Raw genomic sequence first — 22,199 nt, 5'->3', positions numbered from 1 at the left:
ACATTTTTACACATGCTAACAGTCTCTGGAAAGATTTTACCTTATTAGTACCAGTGTAACATACAAATGCACCAGTGAGAAAGGTGATCAGTCAACCTTTGCAAAGGGCCGTCCTCTTTGCAGCAACACAAGTCACATTTTTTTATTAACTTTTGATCCGTTTTGAGCTATAAACAATTTATTAGTTAAAATTGTCAGATTATGTAGCAGATGTTGTATTATGCTGCAAATATGCAGACCCATAATTATTTAGAAAAATTTTGCAAACTAGGATATTTTTCCCATTTATGTTTGAACTGCTCTTGTGGAAAAAGGGAAGTGCTGTAGGCAGAAACTCCATGGGCCAGAGACAAATGGTTTGTGCTTCCACTTTTAAGCGTATTTGGGACATTCTGTGATTGGAAACATATCCTACTGTGTGATTGTATTTTAATGTCAGTAACTCATATTAAACCTTAAATAATTATGTGTATCCATTCATTGAATTAAATAACATCATAAGCTGTTACTGGTCAGTGAAATGTTAAACAAATACAAAAAATTGGGATGTTTTGCGCATTCTGTCCACACTTCTGACTCCACCCACTGATCCAGTTCTTGGGTTATTCCCACCCTCTGATTCTCCACTCACAGTTCCCCTACTTTTTTTACCCCACTTCGACCCCTGTGATGAACCCACTATAGGGAACGCATCATGGGTGCTTCAGCAAGTGGAATTTAAAATGTGGACTCTGACTTTGTTTATGGGGGCTTCGCAGAGAGTTGCACTAGCTGATGGAAGTCACGAAGGTGCTTTCCCCTGCAGCTTTCTTAAAGAAGGCACTGTCGATACACTATAACATAGTTTATTTTTGACACATTGCCTATTGCTATAAACACAATGTACATCTCAAGCACAGCTCATGGCACTATGAGGCTCTCTCTAAAACCTTACACTTAAAACAAAACACGCAGACATTTACCATTACTAGTGTAACATTCAAGTATCAGTTGGGTGTCTTTTTAAATGTCCTATACATGCTATAATCAAGGCACACGCTTGCTCCAGGGGTCATTGCAAATCAAGCTATGATGCATGTGCCTTTCATAGCACTTTTCAGAGGGGCGTGTAACTGATGTTTACATACAGAAAAATTGAGAAACACATGTGAAGATGAACACACTTCGCACTGCTTACTGGTGCACAGCTCCTGTGTTCTTAAAGCGATACATTTCATTTTCACCTAGCATGAAAATCGATGCGGTTCAGTGGTGGTGTTAGAACGCGCAGTCGGTTACTGCGGCTTTAATCGCGCCATCTGCCCCCCTCGCCCCCCTTCCACCTCGCACCACTGGGATGTCACGAATATTATCAAGCGCTGTGATGGCGAAAACGGGGTGTGCAGGAATGAGGCCGGATCGTCAGGCATTGTCAGTCTTTGATGTAGCAGCACAGATTGCTGTGTGCGCATTAGAGCCAAGGTGGTTCTTAGCCGCATCATGCTTCGCAGTGTGCGTTTGTGTGTGTGTGTGTGTGTGTGTGTGTGTGTGTGTGTCTGTCAGTCTGCGCCTGCTGTGGCTCCATGCTGCTCGCTCACACTCCACTCTTTCTCTCCACAGAATCGATCTACCGACGCGGGGCCAGAAGATGGAGGAAGCTGTACCGGGTGAACGGGCATCTCTTTCAAGCCAAACGCTTTAACAGAGTGAGCACATTTAAATAACCCTTTAAGGAAAGCTCCGTTGTAGCAGCTTGCATAATGTGTAGTTTGCATCGAGGAACAGTACTGCCCCACCTCATATTCACGTATGCCGCCGTGCCTTGTATGTAAAGCACAGAGCGCTGTCTGAGGGAATCCCTGTGTTCGTCACAAGCTAAGGTGCGGACCGCTCTGCCTGTTTATGGAATGCCCCCCACTGTACAGGGGCGTTGTTATCAGCAGTGCAGTGACACCAGGGGTACGAGGGTATTGGCATACCCAACCACGGGGTGGAGGGTTGGGGTGGCATTTCGCTGTCCTGTATTTCCACTCCCCGCATCCTGGATACCCACTGCCGCTGTAAATGCTTCTGAAGCTCTCCAAGACTCTTATTTTCCAAGATCTCGAGTGCCTTTTTCGTGGAGGTTGCACATACATTTTTTATGCTGTTTGTTGTTGTGACCCTTTTCCCTATTTCTTAGACGAATGTGATTTCATTCTGCATGCTAATATTGTTTCAAGGCATATGTCTTATTTATCTCGTATTATTTTCTTTCAATATACTCAGTGTATATGGGCGATTGATTACCTGTTTGGTATGACAATGTATGATGTTAAATTGCTCCATTGATTTTTTATTTACAATTGTTACATTGAATCACCCTGCAAAACACTATTTTCATGTAGCCCTTACATTCTTTTGGTTTTTTTAATCACTATTCCTATGGAACATTTTGCTAAGCAAGGCCTTTACTTTTCATCTTTTCAGAATTTCTCGTTGAGCCTATTCAACACTTAACCCTGTTTCCGATTTACCAGAAATGATGGCAGTTATTTTATTTTAAGGTCAATTTATTAAGAGTGTTTTAAGGTTTTCTACTATTTTTATTGAGATTAACGGTACTGATGTCTCTTGAACCCAGCAAACAATCAAAGACCTTGAAGTTGTTCTTGGCATCACAATCGGGTCCAAAGATGGAAAAAGATAACTTAAATATTTTAAATTGTTGTTTTCCTGGAATGGTTACTAGGTCTTGTAAAACTGTTCTTCCCTCTGCAAGACAAGTCTTGTTAGAAAGCTACCCGTGAGTCCTGGAGCAGAGACTCGCAAATCTACTCCTGATTCTCGAAAATTGAAAGGATTTGTTAAAAGAATCCAGGCATCATCTTGACAAAATTCATGTTGTTCCAATTTTGCCAGACCTGATGGAGCTACATTACATATCCCTGCCCCTGGACAAAGCTTCCAAGCAAATTGAGAAATGTTAAAAATACCTTTACCTGAACTTGTGGGCAAGCTGTGGCCTTTGTTACCAAGTACTACTTTGGTCTCTATTGCCAGAAAGTACTTGGGAGGTGTCCCATGCCCTTTGAAAATGATTTGTTTTTGTCAGAGCACGTGCTATCACTCCCAAGGTGGTTGATAGAACTTAAGCTTTCTAAAGCCTTTTTTCAGCTGTTGCGTCTCTAAGGCCACGGGATGACCTGCTGGTATTGGCTTTTCTCCAGTGAAGGTGAACACTAAGAAACCTTCCGACTCCATTCAAAGTCATGTGGATCAAACCAGACTCATACACTTTGACTTTACACTGGTTACACTTCAATACAGTTCCAAGAAACACAGGTCAAAAGTTAAAAGTGTAATCCTCGCCTCCAGTCATGTCGCCTCACAGTACCAGACAAAGAGGTCAAGTGCCTACATACAGATGGCAAGGACATCTCTCGATCTGCACTTTTGCCACGAGATGCTATCCTCGTGGGATGACGAAGTAATATGTGAAAGTCCTTTTATGTCTCTGCTTTTAACCTATCTTCGGAGGCAGGGTGTGAGTATCTGATAGAGACATCTAGCTGCAGATTCCTTAACTTAGAGTATCCCCAGGCATCAGACTGGATCCGGAAAAAACTTTGCAGCAGCACCTCTGTCCTCCGGGGGACGGCGCCACACGACCCCGCCCTGACACAGTCCACGTACACAACGTCAGCGAGGTCATATAAGTCCCCCCCCCCCCCCCCCCCCTCGGCGCGCTGACGTCAGTTTCCTTCTTTTCCGCGTGCAACGCGGATCCATAGTGAGCGGTTCCTCTGGCCTGTTCTCAGGTCTTGTCGATGCTTCGCATCGGGGAACAGTGTGCGATGCCTTCGGGCTTTAAAACTTGTAATTCCTGTTCGCGACAGATGTCCGCGACGGACCCGCATCTTATTTGTATGTGGTGTCTGGGCGAGCACCATGACTCCACGGACTGCGAGGCGTGCCAACACCTGAAGCCCAAGTCTCGGCGCGAGTGCCGTATGAAGCTTCTCTCGGCGCGGTTGACCAGGTCGGAGTCGTCTTGCCCCCCGGCTCCTTCAACGGCAGGTCTTTCCCGCCGTCGTTCGGCCTCTGGGGCCGCCGTTCACCACTTGGTAAGTCGAGGCGCTTGTCGCCAAGGTCTTTGACCTCCCCTTCTTCTTCTGTTGTCAGGAGCTTTAGTTCCCGGAACGTTCCGGGTGTGCATTCCCTGCAGTCGCCCTACCCTCACTTTCCGGGTGTGGAGGCAACTTGGGCCCAAATGGAGGCATAGGCCGCAGCTTTACAGGCCTCCCTTGCTCCCTCTCCCGTCCCTGGGCGTCCTCGGGCTCTCCGCTTTTTGTGGGCCCTACGACGGACTCGCCGGTGGGTTCGCCCTGGCACCAATTGAGCCTCACCCACTCAGGGACGTCAGAGATGTGGTACCGTTAGGGCGTGGCCCAGTTGGGTCCCCCTCTACGGTCCACGTAGCGTCGTTAGGGCGCTGCCCGCCGGGGTCCCCTTCTATGACCCACAGCGCCTTCGCTGCGCCGCATGGCCCAGCTGGGCTCCCTGCGGTGCTGCAGGTGGTTGCCAGTGCTCATAGCCCTGCTCTGAGCACACCCTAGGCTCCCGGTCAGGCGGACGCCTGTCCTGAGCTGGGGTCGGCGCCTTACCGGCGGCTCGCCTTCTTGGCTCCGCCTCCATTGCTTTCTCCGGAGTCGGAGCCTGTTCATATGCCCCGGTCTCCCGGGCAGGCAGTCGCCTGTCCAGAGCCAGGGTCGGCACCGTACCAGTGTCGGGAGCTGAGGAGGTGAGCTTCCGACGCTGCTCCTTTCCCCGGAGTCGGAGCCTAGCATTGATAAGGTGGAGTCGGCGCCGAAAGCCTGCCTCGCCGGCTCCGGCGTCTGCTCCTTCCTCGGAAGGGGAGCTTACCATAGTCTTGGCGCCGAGTCGACGCCGGCCGCAGCCGAGTTGGCATCTAATGACGTGGGGTTGGCGCCGATGCGCGTCGCTTTGGCGCCGTGTCGGCGCAGAATTATGGCCTCTTCTCCAGAGGCCTCGGGAGGGAGTAAGGCGCCGTCTTCTCGCCCACCATCACCGGACGTACTGTTGCCTGTGCCCCCCTTGGAATTTGTTGAGCTTCCTCGGGAGCTCCCAGATCCGGCAGGCTCCTCGCCTCCCCAGGAGCAACGTCAGGATCCTCATTCTTCCATGGGACTCCCTTCTGTGGAACTTTCGTTGCACCCTCACTGTCTGGGGAGGGTCAGTTTACAACCCCCCCCCACTGATGAGTTGTTGTCTCCTCCACGGAGGGCTACCGAGGCCGTTGCGGCTTTTTTTAGGGTGGTCTCATTAGCCACCAGCATTATGAGCATGCAACCCCCTTCTGCCCCCTTGTCTGTCGACCCCTTGTTTGAGGTCCTTCATCGGGGGTCCGGGACTGTGGAGCCGCTTCTACCCTTTGAGGCTTCCCTTTATGATACCCTTTTAGGTACCTGGGTCCGGCCTGCTTCAGGTGACCCGGTGGCTCGTTCAGTTTTTCACTGCCACCTCCGCATGATCCTGTTTGTCTTTTTGTACACCCTGACGTGCAAGGGTTTGTGTTGCAGACTGCTTCCCCCTCCATACCTTCTCTAATGCTTCTTCCCTCTCAGGAGTCCCGATGGCTAGAGTCATGGGGCAGGAACGTCTTTGCCTCCACTAGTGCGGCCCTACGATCCTTGAATACAATGTGTTTTAGCACGGGCTACTTCTGCCCTGTGGGACTCTGCAGAGTCTTTGCTTTTGGCCCCCTCTGAAGGTGCTCAGGTTGATCTCGTTCACCTCCTCCGGGATGGCCGCGACCTTACCGAATTCACAATCCGCTCAGCTTTAGATAGTGTGGAATCTTTGGGACGTGCTATGGCGTTCTCTGTTGCCTTAAGGCGTCACGCTTGGTTACGCGATAGTGTCTACCCCGAAAATATCCAGGAGTGACTGGTTGACTTACCCTTTGATGAGGTTTTGCTGTTTGATGCTCACGCCAAGTCGTCGGTTCATCGGCTCCATGCGGGCTTTCGTCCTCCCACTTAGGACTTCTTAGACCATACTTTCGTGGGTGTACTTTTTCATTTAGCATCCTTTAGCTGCGCTCTGTGTTTTACATGGGCGGTGAGCCTTACGTCTTCTTTTCCTCTGGTCAAGGGTGATTACCTTTTTATTGGCATCCCTTGGATGCATTTTGCTTTGGGCTGCCAGTTGGTCCGTGTTCCACAGATTGTTGTGTCTGGTCCTCTGAGTGTGGTATTGAGCCGATGGCTCAGCTCCGTAATGTCATACAGCTCGGAACTCATGTTCACGGGTTTGGTTCGTTACTGTGCTCTTTCGGCTTGGCTTATTTCCCTAAGAGGTGTTCCCTGTTTGGGGTATACATACTCAATGTGGGATATTAGTATGCTATTATATAGCTTGGCTTATCTCACCTAGGCCTGGAGATCCTGTGGGCTCCATGCATCGCTTGGTGATCTGTTGTACGGCGTTCTATGTTTTTCCCTGGTGCCATCTTTCCCTGGTGCCATCTTTCCCTGGTGCCATCTTCTTGCGCCATGGTCATCCTGCCTGTTGCCTGTTGCCTGTTCCATCTCCTTGGGAGGTGTCTTGCTCTCCTCTTCAAAAACGGCTCCTACCTGCCCTTACTGTACTAGGTATGCTCCGGTATGGACATGTTCATGCTCCTGGCTTGTTCTGTCTCTACATATTTATATGTTTATACATTTATGAATATGTGCAGGTTGTTTTGGTATTCCTCTTCCTACATCTCCACCTCTTTTGAGGGTTGCGATATGTGGGGGAGCTTTTCTAAGTTGTTGCAATTTGCCCATAGGTTCCTCCTTGCTTCCGCTTACTGGGGTTATTTCCCAATTTGACAAATGCTCCCTTTTTGGTGTTCCACACCGTATATGCCTTTTCTGGGGTGTTTGGTCTCGGATTCTGAGGCTCTTTCCAATTGTTAACGCTACGCCTGCGCGACAGCTCTTATGATGGCAGTGGTCCTTGACTACTGCCTGCAAGTCTATATTGTGGTTGTTTCTCGCTTTGGCTTCATACTGCCCGGTCGGGCACTCTTACGCTTTTTGTGTAAGCCACTTTGAGGTCTCTGTGGCCGTTTGCCTGCTGCGTGTTTCTCCCTGCTTCAGCGGGTTTAACATTGATGCTATTTGCCCCTATTTCCACTTTTTGAGATTGGGTGTGCACTTGGCGTGTTTCTTGTCCCGCCAGCTATTCCAATCGCATTGCTCAGGTTCTAGTTCTTGCTTTTGGGCTTTTGGCAACTGCTCCTTCAGCCTTCCTTCTATGGGCTAGTCTGTTAGGCTCTGGTTTCATCTCTTCTGGTACTTTTGAGCTTGAGTCGGTCTCCTAATTGTGTGATATTAAGCGGAGAGTGGTCCTTCTTTCTTTCCCTCTTTCTTTGCTCTGGTAAATGGCTCAGGCCATTTTACCTGCCCCCTTTTTAATATGGGTGTAATGTAGCGCCATTCTGACATTTTTAGGATATCTGCCATCCCGTTATTTCTGCTCTTCCGAGCTGCTTGGGTTGCTGTCTGACTGTTCCGCCACAGCCTCCCCCCTTTATCCGTCACTCTGTTACCGGATCGGATGCTTGGTGCTGTCTGTTGATCTGTCGCAGACCCACCTCCCCTTTGGGGTATGGCTGTGGTATCTATTCTAAGTTGAGGAATCTGCGGCTAGATGTCTCTATCAGATGTACGAGTTACTTACCTTCGGTAACGATGTATCTGGTAGAGACGTTGTCTAGCCGCAGATTCCTTAACGCCCACCCAGCCTCCCTGTTCTGCGAGGGCCTTGCCAAGTGGGGTTCTCCGCTGGCCCCCCTATTACAATTGGCATTGTTTTTTTTCTCTCACAGGTGCTTACATTGTTGCGTCCCTTTGAGACTTTCCATAATACCACTGACTCCCTCTCAGGGGTTTCTGTCACAGTTCAACCGTTGCCTCCCTCTCAAAGGTTTATCTGTAAAATAAGGCCTTTTCGATTGTCCTTCACCAGGAGATTCCTCTTCCTTTTCTTCTTCTCCTGCTGTCTTCCGCCTTTTCTGTTGGCTCAGGGTTCTGGGCCCCTCTACGGTGGTCTTATTTGGGTCTCTGTTCGCCTCTGTTTCAGACCTCCGCTACTACAGGGGCAGTGCCAGACTTTTCATTCCTGCGGTAGACTGTTGTTCTCTCTGTGCTCCGTTCTTGCTGGACAGCACGTTTCTGCATGGTACTGACAGTCTATTTTTGTCTGTTATTCTGCATGGTACTAACAGTCCATTTCTGTTGAGATGTTCTTCCCTTCTTACACTAGGAAAGGGTCTTCGCTTAGCTTGCGAGGTTCTTTCTCACAGCTCTTTCAGCTCTATGTAGGTAGTGTCTAATTCTGTCTTTTACGATGGTGTTTGCACCATCCTCCTTATTTATTTACGGATTTTCATCCATCGCACACTGTTCCCATACTTTCACAGTTTTTTTGTTTGTGGCGCCGCATTGTGTCGTGGAAAAGTTTCTCCGAAGAAAACTGACGTCAGCGCGCCGGGAGGGACTTATATGACCTCGCTGACGTCACGTACGTGGACGACGTCAGGGCGGGATCGTGTGGCGCCGTCCCCCGGCGCGCAGAGGTGCTGCTGCAAAGTTTTTTCCGGATCCAGTCTGACGCCTGGGGATATTCTAATTTAAGGAATCTGCAGCTAGACAACGTCTATACCAGATACATCGTTACCGAAGGTAAGTAACTCGTACTTTAACACCTGGTGAATTGTTAGAAGCCAGCTATCTTTCTGCTGCCAAGTTTGCTCTTTGCTAACAGTGGCACTGGGGCTTTGTGAACCCCCTGCTTTACCAGCTACAGCGGGGGTGAGGTTCTTTATGGGCCTCTTTTATCTCCAACGTCGGAGACAATAGCTCATACTTAACTCCAAAAGGAAGAACTGAAAGACGGGCAGATAAAAAAGGCAAAGAAGGATGGACGAGTGGGTACATTTCACGTGTGGGTGAAAGGATGAATGGGTGAAGGAATGGTTGATGAAAGGATTGATGGGTGAGTGCATGAAAGGATGCATATATGAATGAGTGGGTTGAGGGATGAGGGTTGAAATTATGAGTGTGTAAATGGATGGATGGGTGAAAGGATGGATGAGTGGATAGAAGGATGGGTGGGCGAAAGGATGGATTGATGGGTGAAAGGATGGATGGGTGAAAGGATTGATGAATGAGTAAAAAGATGCGTGAATGAGTAGGTCAGAGGATGGGCGGAGGAGAGAATGGGTAGATGAGTGAATGAAAGGATGGAAGAGTAAATGGAATTCTTAGAAAACAATAGATGGGTGGATGAAAAGATGGCAAAGTAAATGGAAATCTAAGAAGATGGATGAGTGGGCAGGTTGACTGGTATGTGTGTGTGGAAGAATGGCAGTGTAAATGAAAATCTGAGAGGATGGATCGATCAGTAGGTGAGAGGATAGCCTAGTAAATGGGTCTGAAAAAATGGTTGGGCGAGTGAAAAGATGGCAGAGTAAGCGGAAATCTGAGAAGAGGGATGAATGGGTTGGTGAAAGGATGGAAGAGTAGATAGAAATCAGCTGAAAGGCTTTATTGCTGGATGGGCAGATAGATTGATGGATGGAATGGCATGGCCAATGGGTTGGATGGATTGATGGAATGGTGAAAGACTGAGTGATGGATGAAAGAAACGGATGACAGAACGTAAAGTGAAATGCTGGATATCAGTGTGTGAATAGTAGGATTAAAGCATTAACGGATAGATGCTTCGATGGGAGAGACAAGGGAGCTCTGAGGAAGGTTTGGGCTTTATTAACTTGGCGCCATCAGAGCTTTAGTTCAAGTGGGTGGTATTTTAATTTCTGGCTACTCTCTTGCAGTGGCATGAACATTAGGTTGGGTGCCAGCACTTCGTACTTCTTAACTTCCCCAAAGTGATGCACAAGAAAGCCTTCAACTTTTTTAGGAATGAGCTATTTTTGACATCCACTGATAAGCTTATTAGTGTGCGACTTTAGGGCTACTGACGTCTTTGGCCATGACCTTTATCAAACCTGCCAAAAATGCTTTTCCGAGGACAGGCATCCTTTTTCCTTTATCTAGTCTACCTTTAGCTGTAGGAGGAAGCAGCTAAGATCCTCCAAGAACAACCTCAGTATCCCCTTTAAAAAATAGGACGGATTCTGCGGTGTGGATGACTCGGTTTGAAAGGAATTCTTCAATATATATGTGCCTGAGCACAAGGACTCTATAGTTGCTGCCTTACAGTTCAGAATTCTTATATCACCTTCTACTCCCTCCTCACTCGCATGAACATTTTTAAGCGATGGTCGTAGAGGAGCAAAAAGGAATGGGGTACAGTTCATTAATACCACTTCCCAGAGGATAGGACATAGGGATTTTATTCCAGATTCTTTGCAAGTAGACACGATGGATTGCAATATGAATATAATCTCAGACCATCTCCACCATGACTTATCTTGTCCTGGCAAGTGCTTTAGAATGGTAATTCTTAAATAAAAAAAATCAGCTCTCCGGGTTGAGGACTGTGCGCCGTAGGCCTCAAGGATGCCAGTTACCACATCCCTATCTGCCTCCGACAAAGTGTTTGAGGTTTGGGCCAGCAAAGGTCATTCTCAATAAAAGATGCATCACTTTGCATCCTTCATCGGCGTAATGGTAATAAAACAAGCTATCTTCATCTGCAAGTGTGGGTCATTTTTTTGCCAGTCTTAGCAGTGGATTGGGCTGTGCTTCCTTCTTTATTTTTTTTTTTATTTGGTGTTTTATATAGCGCGAACATGACCCTAATAGGGGTTCAGAGCGCTTTACATTTACACAACTTTCCCCTTAATACAGTACAAACAACTTGCAGTTACAATAAGCCTAATCAGTATACAGTACGTGACTGGCAAAGGTTTTGGTACAAAGACATAAATCAGTTGTACATTGCATTGTGAACGAAGCGTTTTCGCTGGACTCCTGACACTGTTCTGTAAGCTGATCATATTGGTTAATGTCAAACACATTTCCCTGTCACTTTCCCAGTGGATTTCCTTCATGGGAATAGTGACGAATAATCAGCCAGGTATAGTGTTTCACCATATAAAGAGGATTTGGGTGGTTCAACAGATGAGGTCCCATTTTTGTGCCTGAACCCTGATAGCAGTTAGGCTCTATGTCTAGCCCATAAAGATGGGTTACCTTTTTCCTGTCTGAGAATGTGAACGATACGAAGTTGTATCAGAAGGGGCTGTTCCTCAATGCTTTTGTGGGTCTTTGTCTGCTCCCCAGACTCATCTCAGAACTGGAATGTTCCCCAAGCTGAAGGATTCTGATGGCTCCTTTCTGATGGTAGTGGTTTTGGTATTCAGACCCTATGCACACAGTGCTTAATTTGTGCTGGTGGTTGCAGGTGAGATCTACTGGCACAAATATTTGGAGGTCTGGCCCTTAGTTTTCCTCATCAGACCTTGACCGAGAGCAAGAGTGGGAGAAACATTCAAGAAGGAAAGGAGATAGACAAACTGAAAAAAGTGACACGAGAAAGTAAAAATTTGCAAGAGTGACATGGGCAGGGAGTGTCTGGTGATGGATGACAAAGGCATCAGTTAGATTTAAGACTACACATCCTTTGGCACCTCGATGTTCAATGGCGTTGGCAGAGGGCCCCTGAGCAAAACTTTGGGCCCCTGCACTCATGTGTTTTTTACCAATTAAGCACTGGATACATATGGCGGTGAAGTCTCCACCTCCAGATCAAATCAAGCTGTAGGACCATCATGGGCAGGTGTAGTTCTGCACTCCTGCCCATAACTCTACACTTTACCGTCTTGGTTGTTGAGAATTTAGCTCACGGTTGTTTTTCTTTTAGAAGCTGTTTGAGATGTTTTGACATAGTCTGTAGATGACGTACCACAGCCCAGTGCCTATGCAAAAGACGAAGTAAGACATTTGGCCTTGGTGAAGACATCAACCCTCTTACTGGCACTCTGAATGGTGTGACTCTGTGTATTGTTCTTCTACCTCACTTTGTTGGGAATTAAAGTGCAATCCTGCTGCTTCTGTCTGCTGTGGAGTGTAGAGAATCTAACACATCGTGTATTCTTTTTCTACACAATACTGCAATTCAGGTAGTTTTCAGGTGATGTGTAAACGATTCTCCAGTTTGGTGGGCCTAGGGCTTTACTGAACCTTAATTATGGGCTAGCATCTCGCGACGTTCAAGCCTTTAGAACAGCTGTGAGGTTAGGTTGGATGCCTGAAAGATATTTGTCTTGTTGCTGTTACCCTCCTAAGATACGATTAGTACTTTATATTATCAGGAGAGGATGCTCCCCTTTTGTTAAGGCGAAGCCTACCAGACAATGCAGCTGTCTGGTTTACTAAAGACGTCTTGGGGACATTCTGAAAGCTTACCTGGAAATGCATTCCGCCCATTGCTCAACATTGGCTTTGTGTTTTATAACTCACCGTTCCTTGCTTTCTGTTTGCTGGCTTTATTTGTTTTAGGCTCTCCAGACTGAGTTATTCCCTCCCATGGAGCATAGCCTGTTTATTACTTCATTCCTTTTATTCTTCCAAAAGAGGTTGCTTTCTGTAAACGGGTCTTTACACTTTATTCTTGTCTTGTCGCATTTGTTGTGCATTCAAAGACTGATGTCAGGTTCTGTCTTCCGAGGGAGTTTGATATTTACTGTTCTTTCTCTGACTTCAAAGTGAGAGGATTTATGTGACAATCTTACTGGCCATCGGGTTGTGAAAGGAAAGACTCTTTCCAAGCATTCAACAACATTTAGATGTCTATAAATGAACTTTGCAGATATTTCGGAATATATCAGAATTAGGAAAGCGCAATGTTCGTAATTCTGGAGTGGTGGAAAAAATATTTGAATACAATCAAAACAAATCCCATACACTAGTGATGCCATTTCCACACAGTATCGTGAGTGTGCTGTATAGTTTTATCCATTTTGGCCATTTGAAATGAAAATGTGTTGGCTGTAATGGCGGTGCACTACCACATCATGCATACTCCAGGCTACACCAGTTTACTCCTGTTCACTCCACTTCACTCCTCTCTATCCTACTTCACTCTGCTTCATAATATTCCACTCTACACCACAACACTCTACTCCTCCTCCACTATACGCCCCTCCACAACACTCTACTGTATGCCACTCTACTCCGAATCTAGGACAATCTACTCCACTCTATCCCACTCCGTGAGATTCTACTGAACTCCACTCTACAACACTCTGACACTCTGTCTCCACTCTCCTCCATGTCACCCTACACCACCATGCATAACTCCACTCCACTAACTTTTAGCCATGCTGAACAGAAGTCACGCTGGTATACAGCATGGCCAAAACACATTGGCCAAGCCAATAGCTATTGCATAGGCAAGGTGTATTGGCTTTGTCAGTGCTCGTCTTTCCTAGATTCCTTCTCCGATTCATTTAGGAGCGTGCTTTAGGTGGGTAATTGTAGATGGCTGCAGGCTCCAAGGCTGTCATTTCCTGTTGTATGTTATCTTATATTAGCTGACGCCACAGGTAGATGATTCCATGCACCATAAAAAAATATAGCCTCTTGTAGCATACACCCTCTAAATTATTTGTGTAACCTTCCACCTACCCAAAACGTATTCTACTACTTTACATAAGAGTGCAATTCACATGTTATAATGCAAGATGATGAGTGCAGAATAAATTGCAACAGTTGTACAAGGTTACAGCAGATTTTCAGGGTTTCTCTGAAGAGGTGAGTCTTTAGTGTCCTGCTGAAGGAGAGAGGTGATTACATGATTCTGCCTTCTCCCCGGTCATTGTACAAGTTTGGAACATAATGTGCAAATACTATTTTAGCGAGTTTTTAGCCTTATTTGCTGTGGAATTTCCAAAGGAGGCATGCTATTATGTAATCAAGTTAGTCAGAAATAGTTATACTGAAGTGACTATAAACAGGGCCATTGGAATTATGCAGCGGGGACGAGCCAAATTATGCAGCTGGGTTGACTAAAATATGCGGCAAGAAAAGGCAAATTATGCGGCGTAATGCAGCACATTTTGTGATAATAATATTTCATTATTTGGTCACTTTTACATTTGTTAACACTGTCTGGACATAGGTTGCACCTCACTAGTACCAGTTTTACTCCTAAATATAGCAATAAGCAATAGAAAGGTGACCAGGCAACCTTTGCATAGGGCCTTCCACTGCACGGCAACATGTATCACTGCTATTTTTGTAACTTTTGAACCATTTGAGCAAGAAACAACTTTTTTTTGTTAAAATCTGCAGATTATAGAGCAGATGATGGATAATGTGACAAAAGCAGCACATCCATAATTATGCAAACAGTGCCACAGCTTCACAATCTCGTGATTCCAGTCGCCCTCTTGCCATGCACAGTGTTGTCATCAATTATGTTAATTTTAGTTGTGGTGATTTAATTACCAGGACAATAGTTCTGGTTTATATATGTTGATGTGTTAGCCACCTGATAAAGCCAATAGGCCTGCCTTTTATATTTTGGGCTTGTATCCCATTGGCCAAGCCAGTAGGTCTGCCTTACTTACAAAAACTGTTTTTATATTGTTATTTTAAGAAAAAAAGCTCAACAATTTACTGAAAAAAACAAAAGTTAAAGTGACATTATAGTTAGGTGAAAATATCAGTTATAACAAAGTTTTAAACTAAAAAAGGCACAAAATTCACCTGTTCTAGTTAATGGCAGTAACTATACCTTGCACTCGTCATGCAGTGCTTATGACCTCACATATTGTAATACTTGTGAAATGTTTTGTGACATCATTGATAACATCACTGAAGACATCGGAAATGGCATATCCTTGATGACAACACTGCATGTAGGGGGCGCAAATTATAGTTTCTTGAGTTAACTATGACTTGAGTTTTTTTTTTGTTTTAGTTTAACATGTTATTTTTAAACTTTTATTTTCACCTAACTATAACTTCATTTTAACCTTTGTTTTTTTCAGTTAGAAAAATCATATATATATGTGTGTGTGTGTGTGTGTTTGTATGATTGTGTTTCTGCAAAAAAGGAAGCTGAAAGCTTTCGGTAGTTCTCAAGTTTAGGTGTAGAGCATCTCCTTAATATGGAGTTCTCTACAACACACCAACACTCTGAATCTGCTCACCTAAAAGGTCTGTTTTTTTTCTAGCATAGATTTTAAGCATAGAATTAGCACAGTGCCATCCACGCCGAGGTGAAAATGACAAAAGTCGCTTAGCACCCCAGGGCGGATTGGCTTTACTTATTGTAATAAAATATTACTTTACATTAAAATACACTGAAAAAAACTAAGGTTAAAGTAACAACAATGTAACATTTTAAAATTAAGAAACCACTGAAATTCTCCAGTTAAAGTTATCTCAAAGAACTATAACTCGAGCCCTAAGGTAACTATAACTTGCGCCCTTGCTAATCACTGCTGATTACCCTACATATTACACCAGTCATTACATCTTCTATGATTTATAATACCACTGCAACATTTGCAATGAAATTATTGATGGGAAAACTGTGCATTGGCGGGGGTGCGAGTTATAGTGTTTTTTGAGCTTATAACATAACTTTGACACTGAAATTGTCACTTAAATACAACGTTACTTTAACCTTAGTTTTTTCAGTGAATTGTATGGATGTATGTATGTATATATATATATATATATATCTCCAACGAAATACACACTCCCGCAACCTCCAGGTGGCGATGAACGAGAGACGGATCCACGGAATCTCAGGCAATATGTGATTTATTTGCGACCATCATCTCACAAAATGACGCGTTTCGGGCTCGAAAACCCATGTTCACATACGGAACTCATCCTGGCTAGATACTTTTAAATGTTACGTTGTGCACACCCACCTCCTCGAGTTCCGTGTCACATGACCATAGGTATGGAAAACAGACTGCACATCTTCAGAGCTTACTATAGAGTTAAATAAAAACTCATAAAAAGCCTATTATTATTAAAACATACATATTATCATTGTCATGGTGGGCATGAAAATATTCCTGTATAAATACAATAACATATAAACCTTCATCTCAATTTGATATGATCATATTAAATTAGGTTAAAGTGCAGCATCTATTCTCTAGCAAGTGCTTGAAGACAATAAATGGATGGGCAAATCTAGATACAAAATACCCCATACAGCAGAACACAAATTTACTGCTCAGATTGTACAGTTTCCACATGCATGCAACATATGCCCTACAATGTAACTAATGTCAGGATAAATACTTATTGTTGACCATGAATCATATATAATGTATGTTATATTTAAACAGCTCCCTGTTGGGTGTAGATATATTTTCTTGGAGAGGACCCTCTAAAGTGCATAAGTGCATAGCAGCAAAGTCAAAACGTGCAAAAACATGCTAAAGTGCAAATATACGGCATATAATTCAAGAAAGTAGTACATTAGTATGATGTGTGCAAATCTATATATATTAATAACAGTAAAAACACATTCCCGGTCGATACTGCTAAAATCATACAAATATCATTACTAAAAAACATCATACTGAAATTTCATATTTCTAAAATCAATTGTCTCAGCATACGAGATCTCCAAATCATTACATCATGATTAAACTGTATTTTCTTTCCTGTATCCACTATAAATTTAAGTTCAAGAAGATATATTCTTAAATTCTTTTATCACTTTATCTAGCTGATACATATCAACATATCCTATGGCTAGATCATCTAAGTGAAATTACAACGTAAAAACACTATCAAGAAACTAGAGAAAATTGTGCATGTCCTCTGTGTTGTTCAAGCCATGCGGCCACTTGCTGTCAAATTCAAGGATCATTCTAGTTTCTAACTGCCTTAATTGGCGTTCTCTGTTTCCTCCACGTTGTGGTTTGGAAACAGAGCCTATCACAAAGTTTGTGAGGCAGCTAACGTCATTATTATGTACCCTTTTAAAATGTCTTGCAACTGGATACGCTGGATCACTATGTAGAATGGCCCGCAGATGCTGTAAAATCCTGACATGCCCCTGTATCTTGGTACTGCCGATGTAATTGGGACCACAGATGCATGTCAGAACATATACTGCAAACTCAGTTCTACAATTGAAACTTCCCACAATAGCTATTTCTCTCTCACTAAATGGGGTCAGGTAATGAGTTTTATTAGTGCCAAACTTACAAGCCCTGCAGGTGGAACATTTTCTGAAGCCCTGAGGTGGTTTTAGCCACGTTTTACTCTGTCTAGTCTCAGGGCTGCTTTTATCCAAAATTGCACCCATACATCTTGCTCTCCTGAAAGTAATCAAAGGAGTTGCAGGTAAAGTGGTGTGCAGAACTACATCAGTGAGGACAATTGGCCAGTTACTTTTGATTATGGATCTGATTTTCCTTTCCTCACTGCTGTATGTGGTGATTAATCTGGGGCCCTCATTCTTTTCACTTGGCGTTCCAGACTCAACAGGTAGATCAAAATTGTTACTAAGCACTGCTCTTAAATAGACTCATTCTCGGTCTCATACTTGCTTTTTCCACAGCTTCATTCAAAATAGTGTCAGTGTATCCTCTTGCCCTGAGTCTACTCATAGTTTCCCTCAAACAAATAGCAAAATTAGCTTCAAGACTACAGATCCTTTCAAGTCTTAAAATCTCCCCATAGGGAATGCTTGCTATGAGGTGTTTGGGATGGGCACTGCTTGCGTGAAGAGTGACATTTCCAGAGGTAGGTTTTCTAAACAAAGTTGTTTCAAACTTGCCATCCCTGATATAGCCTTTGACATCTAAGAACTCAATATTCAATTTGTTAATGTGGGAAGTAAAATTAAGATTCATCGAGTTAATATTGATAGATTTGAAAAATTCCAGAGCTTCCCTTTCCTCTCCCTTCCACAATATAAAAACGTAGTCTATATATGTTAGATAGCACATTATATGTTTGTCAAACCTCTCCCGCTGTTCTTGCTTCAGAACCTGTTCCACCCACCAGCCAACGTGCAAGCACGTATAGCTGGGGGAGAAACAGGCTCCCATCGCCACTCCTCTCAGTTGTCTGAATAGCTCCTTTCCGAAGAGAAAGAAGTTGTTATTGAGGCACCATTTAATGAGATCTAAGACAACCTTGTTATGTTCGTGAAATTCACATGATCTTTTATCCAAAAAATACTTGACTGCTCTTAGCCCCATATTGTGATCAATACTCGTATAGTGAGACTATATATATATGCATAGGCAATCCGCCGCAAAATCCATTTCTCCAATTTCACATAAAGGAGGGTACGGTCCCAAGTTTCTGTGCAGAATGTTTATTCTTTCAACCCAGCACTGCTGCCATGATGCGTTTCGGCCCCAGAAAGGCCTTGATCACATGACGCCATGAGGAGTGACCGTGCAATTTAAAGTGATAGTGTGAATAACATGTGACTGCGGGCTAATCGGTTGTCCAATAGACATAAAGAAAATACGTTTGCTAATGCAATGTAACATCCCAAATGTACAAAATATAGCTTTTTTGTGCAAATTCCGCAAATAAATAAGTTTTAAAAATGCATATTATTTTCATAAACGCATTAAAACAAATTTAAAAGTGTTGCCATAGAAAGTTACACGGCGAGTATTAACAAACAATAGTACAGCTCACTGTGCAAATACATCAATTTGTTTTGTGCAAAAATCGCTCAATAAATATATTGAAAATATATTTTAAGATTTATGCTGTAATTCATATCCATTAATAGAAGGGAACACTATTATCAGCTACAAATATTGTTGAAATATAAATATATTAAGTATGAGTTTTGCATGGAGTGGATATTGATCAATAAACGTTTATACATTCAGGAATCTTGCAAGTAATAATCTCTATGGGCATAAATGTACTGCTACCCAAATCCTGTATCTCGCCAATCAAGCCCAATTAGGATAACTCTATATCTGTCCAGTGCAGATGGCTAGAATGGATCTTAGAGTATGACAACATCCCTTAATCATGCATCACTCCTAAACTGCTAACATACTGGTTACGTCACCACTGGGCAGTATACAAATTTTGCATTGGCATCATTAGTATTGTTCTCCTTCCCTGTAACTTTACTTTATCACCCACTATAGACAATGAAAATCAGCACATTATGTCTCCAAGACCCGTATTAAGATTAAAAACAGAGTAAGTGCAATAAATACCATACATCAACATGTGTTTTATAAAAAAAAGGAAATTATACATAAAAGGTGTTATAAAATCCTGAGGAGGAGTTTGACAGTTAAAGATGTGAGTAATTCTAATGCTACAATGTTTACGAAAAGTGCTGCCTATTACTTCATAAACATGTATATAAATCATCACTGGAATTAAGCCCATTGGGCACCTTGGTATCCAATTCCAGGATGTATTTGGTCTTTAGCTTTCTGAGTAATGCTTCATAATTACCCCCTCGTCTGAGGGGTGGCACAGTGTCAATCACAAAATAACTGAGATGGTCGAGACAGTTATTGTGGACTTCTTTAAAATGCCGAGCGACTGTTGTTGTTGTTGTTGTTGTTGTAACAAACAGGTTCTTTCCTAGCGTGCTCTGCTGTGGGTGCTAGCGATGGGCTGAACCGTATGGCCCTCAATTGTAGTTGCATCTAAAAAACGCTGCACTCCGTGTACTCCTTATTAATCCTTTATTAGGTAGACACCACTGCTACTGCTACACAAACGCGTTTCGACCCCGCAGGGTGTATGTATTTTTTAAAATATTTTTAAACATGGTTTTTGTTTGCAGTGGAATAGCATACAACAGAACATTGCAATATATATGTTGGTATCACAAATAAGAAACATGTCACATTCCAATAAAGCCCTCAGTCAAAAACGATTAGAAGTAGATCCACATTTGAGGGCCTCAGAAGGTCTGACACGCAACCACACATCCCTAGGCAATAGCTGATGAACAATGAGCAAGACCACGCCTGCATTTTTGCCTGACCAAACTAATAGGAAACACAAGCAATCTAACAACATCAAAAAACAATAGATGAACAGCAGCAACAGCATATATCCATTGTGGACTTCACTCCGCTGGACCCCTGTTTGTCCTCAGGAGGAGAAGAGAAGGCAGAGAGAGAGAAGAACAGAGAAGAATCATCAGCTCCTGAGAAGGAGGGACGGGGCAAGAAAGGCCTAAGGATCACCAGAGCCCAACCCCTTGCAATCCTCCAACAGCCACACACATGAGTAGACACACAATCTAAAAATCGGGGGACCCTTCTACTCCTTGTCTGGTGTGTGGTCAGGAGCCCCAGCAGACTACGGCCGCTCGACCACCAAACACTCCAACATATCACATATCACCCCATATCTCCAAGTCTGTCTTAGCATTCTCATCCATGCATACTACTCGTAACCTTCTCTTCTCTCCAACTCCCCACTCTTGCATGTCCAGGAGAAAGCGGCCAAACGTGTGGGGGGAGAGGCTGGTATGAATCGAGAGGATGGTGAGGCGCTGTTTAACCAGCACTAACCCCAACAAAATGAACCAATGTTTTATTGAGTCACCCGTTTTGTGGTCGGTAACACTCCCTACAGGCAATGTTTGATCGAGGTCTCCCCCGGGATCCGCATGATCTCCTGCAACTCCTGCGGCACCCCATCCCCATAACTCTGCAATCTGTTGCAGTCCTAAGTATGTATAATTTAGTGTCTATGTGCCTGGCATCTCTTGGATTTTGGTGGGTTTTGCACCTTCCAGGATAGTTGATCATTTATATTTTTCACTGGTATTGAACCTGTCTGCTCCCTAAGAAAGTTGTTCAGATGTTTTGACCACCATCCTAATCTCTTTGTCTTCGGCATAAAGCCCACCACTTTCCTTTTTCCATCGGTATTACCATGGATGATTATTCAACAGTTCTAGTAGAAGCAACTGCAGAGATTGCTAACAACCAACAAAGAAAAACTCAGCGTATCAGGATGTAGAAAACCAGCAGTCTTCAGCAGCGGCTATGAGGGATGGTATTCTCAGCATTAGAAAGTTTAACAAAAGAACAAAAGACAAATGGGACATAAAACATTGTGCAAAGTGCTTACAGAATGTATTTTAAAGATCCCCACCTAATAATCCACCCAGAGACCTCAAAGCCCATTGTTCTGGCTTGTGGACTACAGGAGATCCAACATTTGAGTCACATGGATGAAAAAGACCGCATAAGAACAAAGGGATTTGTTTCCTGCTATTTTGTAAAGAAACCGTTCCAAAACTGGAACTTTCCCTACATTGTGTTTTTTTTAAAGATTGCAAGCAGGGGGTTAAAAGGCAGAACGACAAAATGCTTGTATTCTTTCAGATCTATGCCCACTTACAAAGCGGGGATTGGATGTGTGCTATTGGGTTGCCAGATGAATAATTCTGCATCACAACAATCAGTAAACTCATTAAACTTCTCTGAAGAGCTACAATTAGCAGCTTTGTTACAATGCTAGTCAAAGTCTGCCTTACATTGGTAGTAGTGGCAGCTGAAAAATGTTTTTTTCCAGTCTGAAGATTCTGCAATAGTACCGATGATTGCTGCCTTTTCCTACAAACTGGGCCGCAGGATAAACTATAAAACTTTGTAACCACACTATTTAATTCAATTTAGTTCATGAGTGTAATTCTCAACTCAAAGGTAACACAAGCATATCTTTTGTAATTCGCCGAGGTCAATCTGGCATTTTTTTGTGTTTTAAAAAAAAATCTTTTTATTAACATACATCGACATAAAATACACAGTACAGAGGATTCTGTACAATCCTACCCAGCAAAGACAACGAACAACAGTTCTTTGTGACATCACATTGGGAAAGCGGGTTATGGGGTAGGAGTTCCAAGGGCTCCAGATTCTGGACCATTTTTTAGGGCAACCCCGGGCCATATAAACCGTCTTTTTTCTAGGCCTCTATTGCAGGTGGATGCGCTGCTCCCCATAGTTGTGCAATGTTTCTCTTTGCCAGCATTAATCCCAGCGTAGCCCACTGTGTTTGGCAACTATTCAGATCAGTAGGTTCCCATATGTTTAGGAGGCACCTACGCGCTTCTGGGAGAAGGGCCAGGGCAAGTATGTCACTCAATATGTAGTGTATTTCCCGCCAATAGGATTGTATGTGGACGCATTCCCATATTATGTGCATGAATGTGCCTACTTGGCCGCACCGTCGCCTACATTCTCCTCCCTC

The 22,199-nt window shown here is 43.8% G+C and overlaps 1 protein-coding gene across 2 annotated transcripts in view; it reads left to right on the top strand.

The window, feature by feature from the left end:
* PRKCZ (protein kinase C zeta) overlaps positions 1-22,199 on the top strand; it is an 820,696-nt gene that overhangs the window by 542,205 nt on the left and 256,292 nt on the right. For both annotated transcript variants that reach the window (XM_085609332.1, XM_085609338.1), the window contains one exon: positions 1,600-1,685. In XM_085609332.1, the coding sequence (XP_085465458.1) occupies positions 1,600-1,685 (86 nt within the window). The remainder of the gene's footprint in view (positions 1-1,599; positions 1,686-22,199) is intronic.

Source organism: Triturus cristatus, chromosome 1_2 (genome assembly GCF_964204655.1).
Source record: "Triturus cristatus chromosome 1_2, aTriCri1.1, whole genome shotgun sequence".
In the NCBI taxonomy this organism is placed as follows: Eukaryota; Metazoa; Chordata; class Amphibia; order Caudata; family Salamandridae; genus Triturus; species Triturus cristatus.
This window is presented reverse-complemented; position numbering and strand designations above follow the sequence as displayed.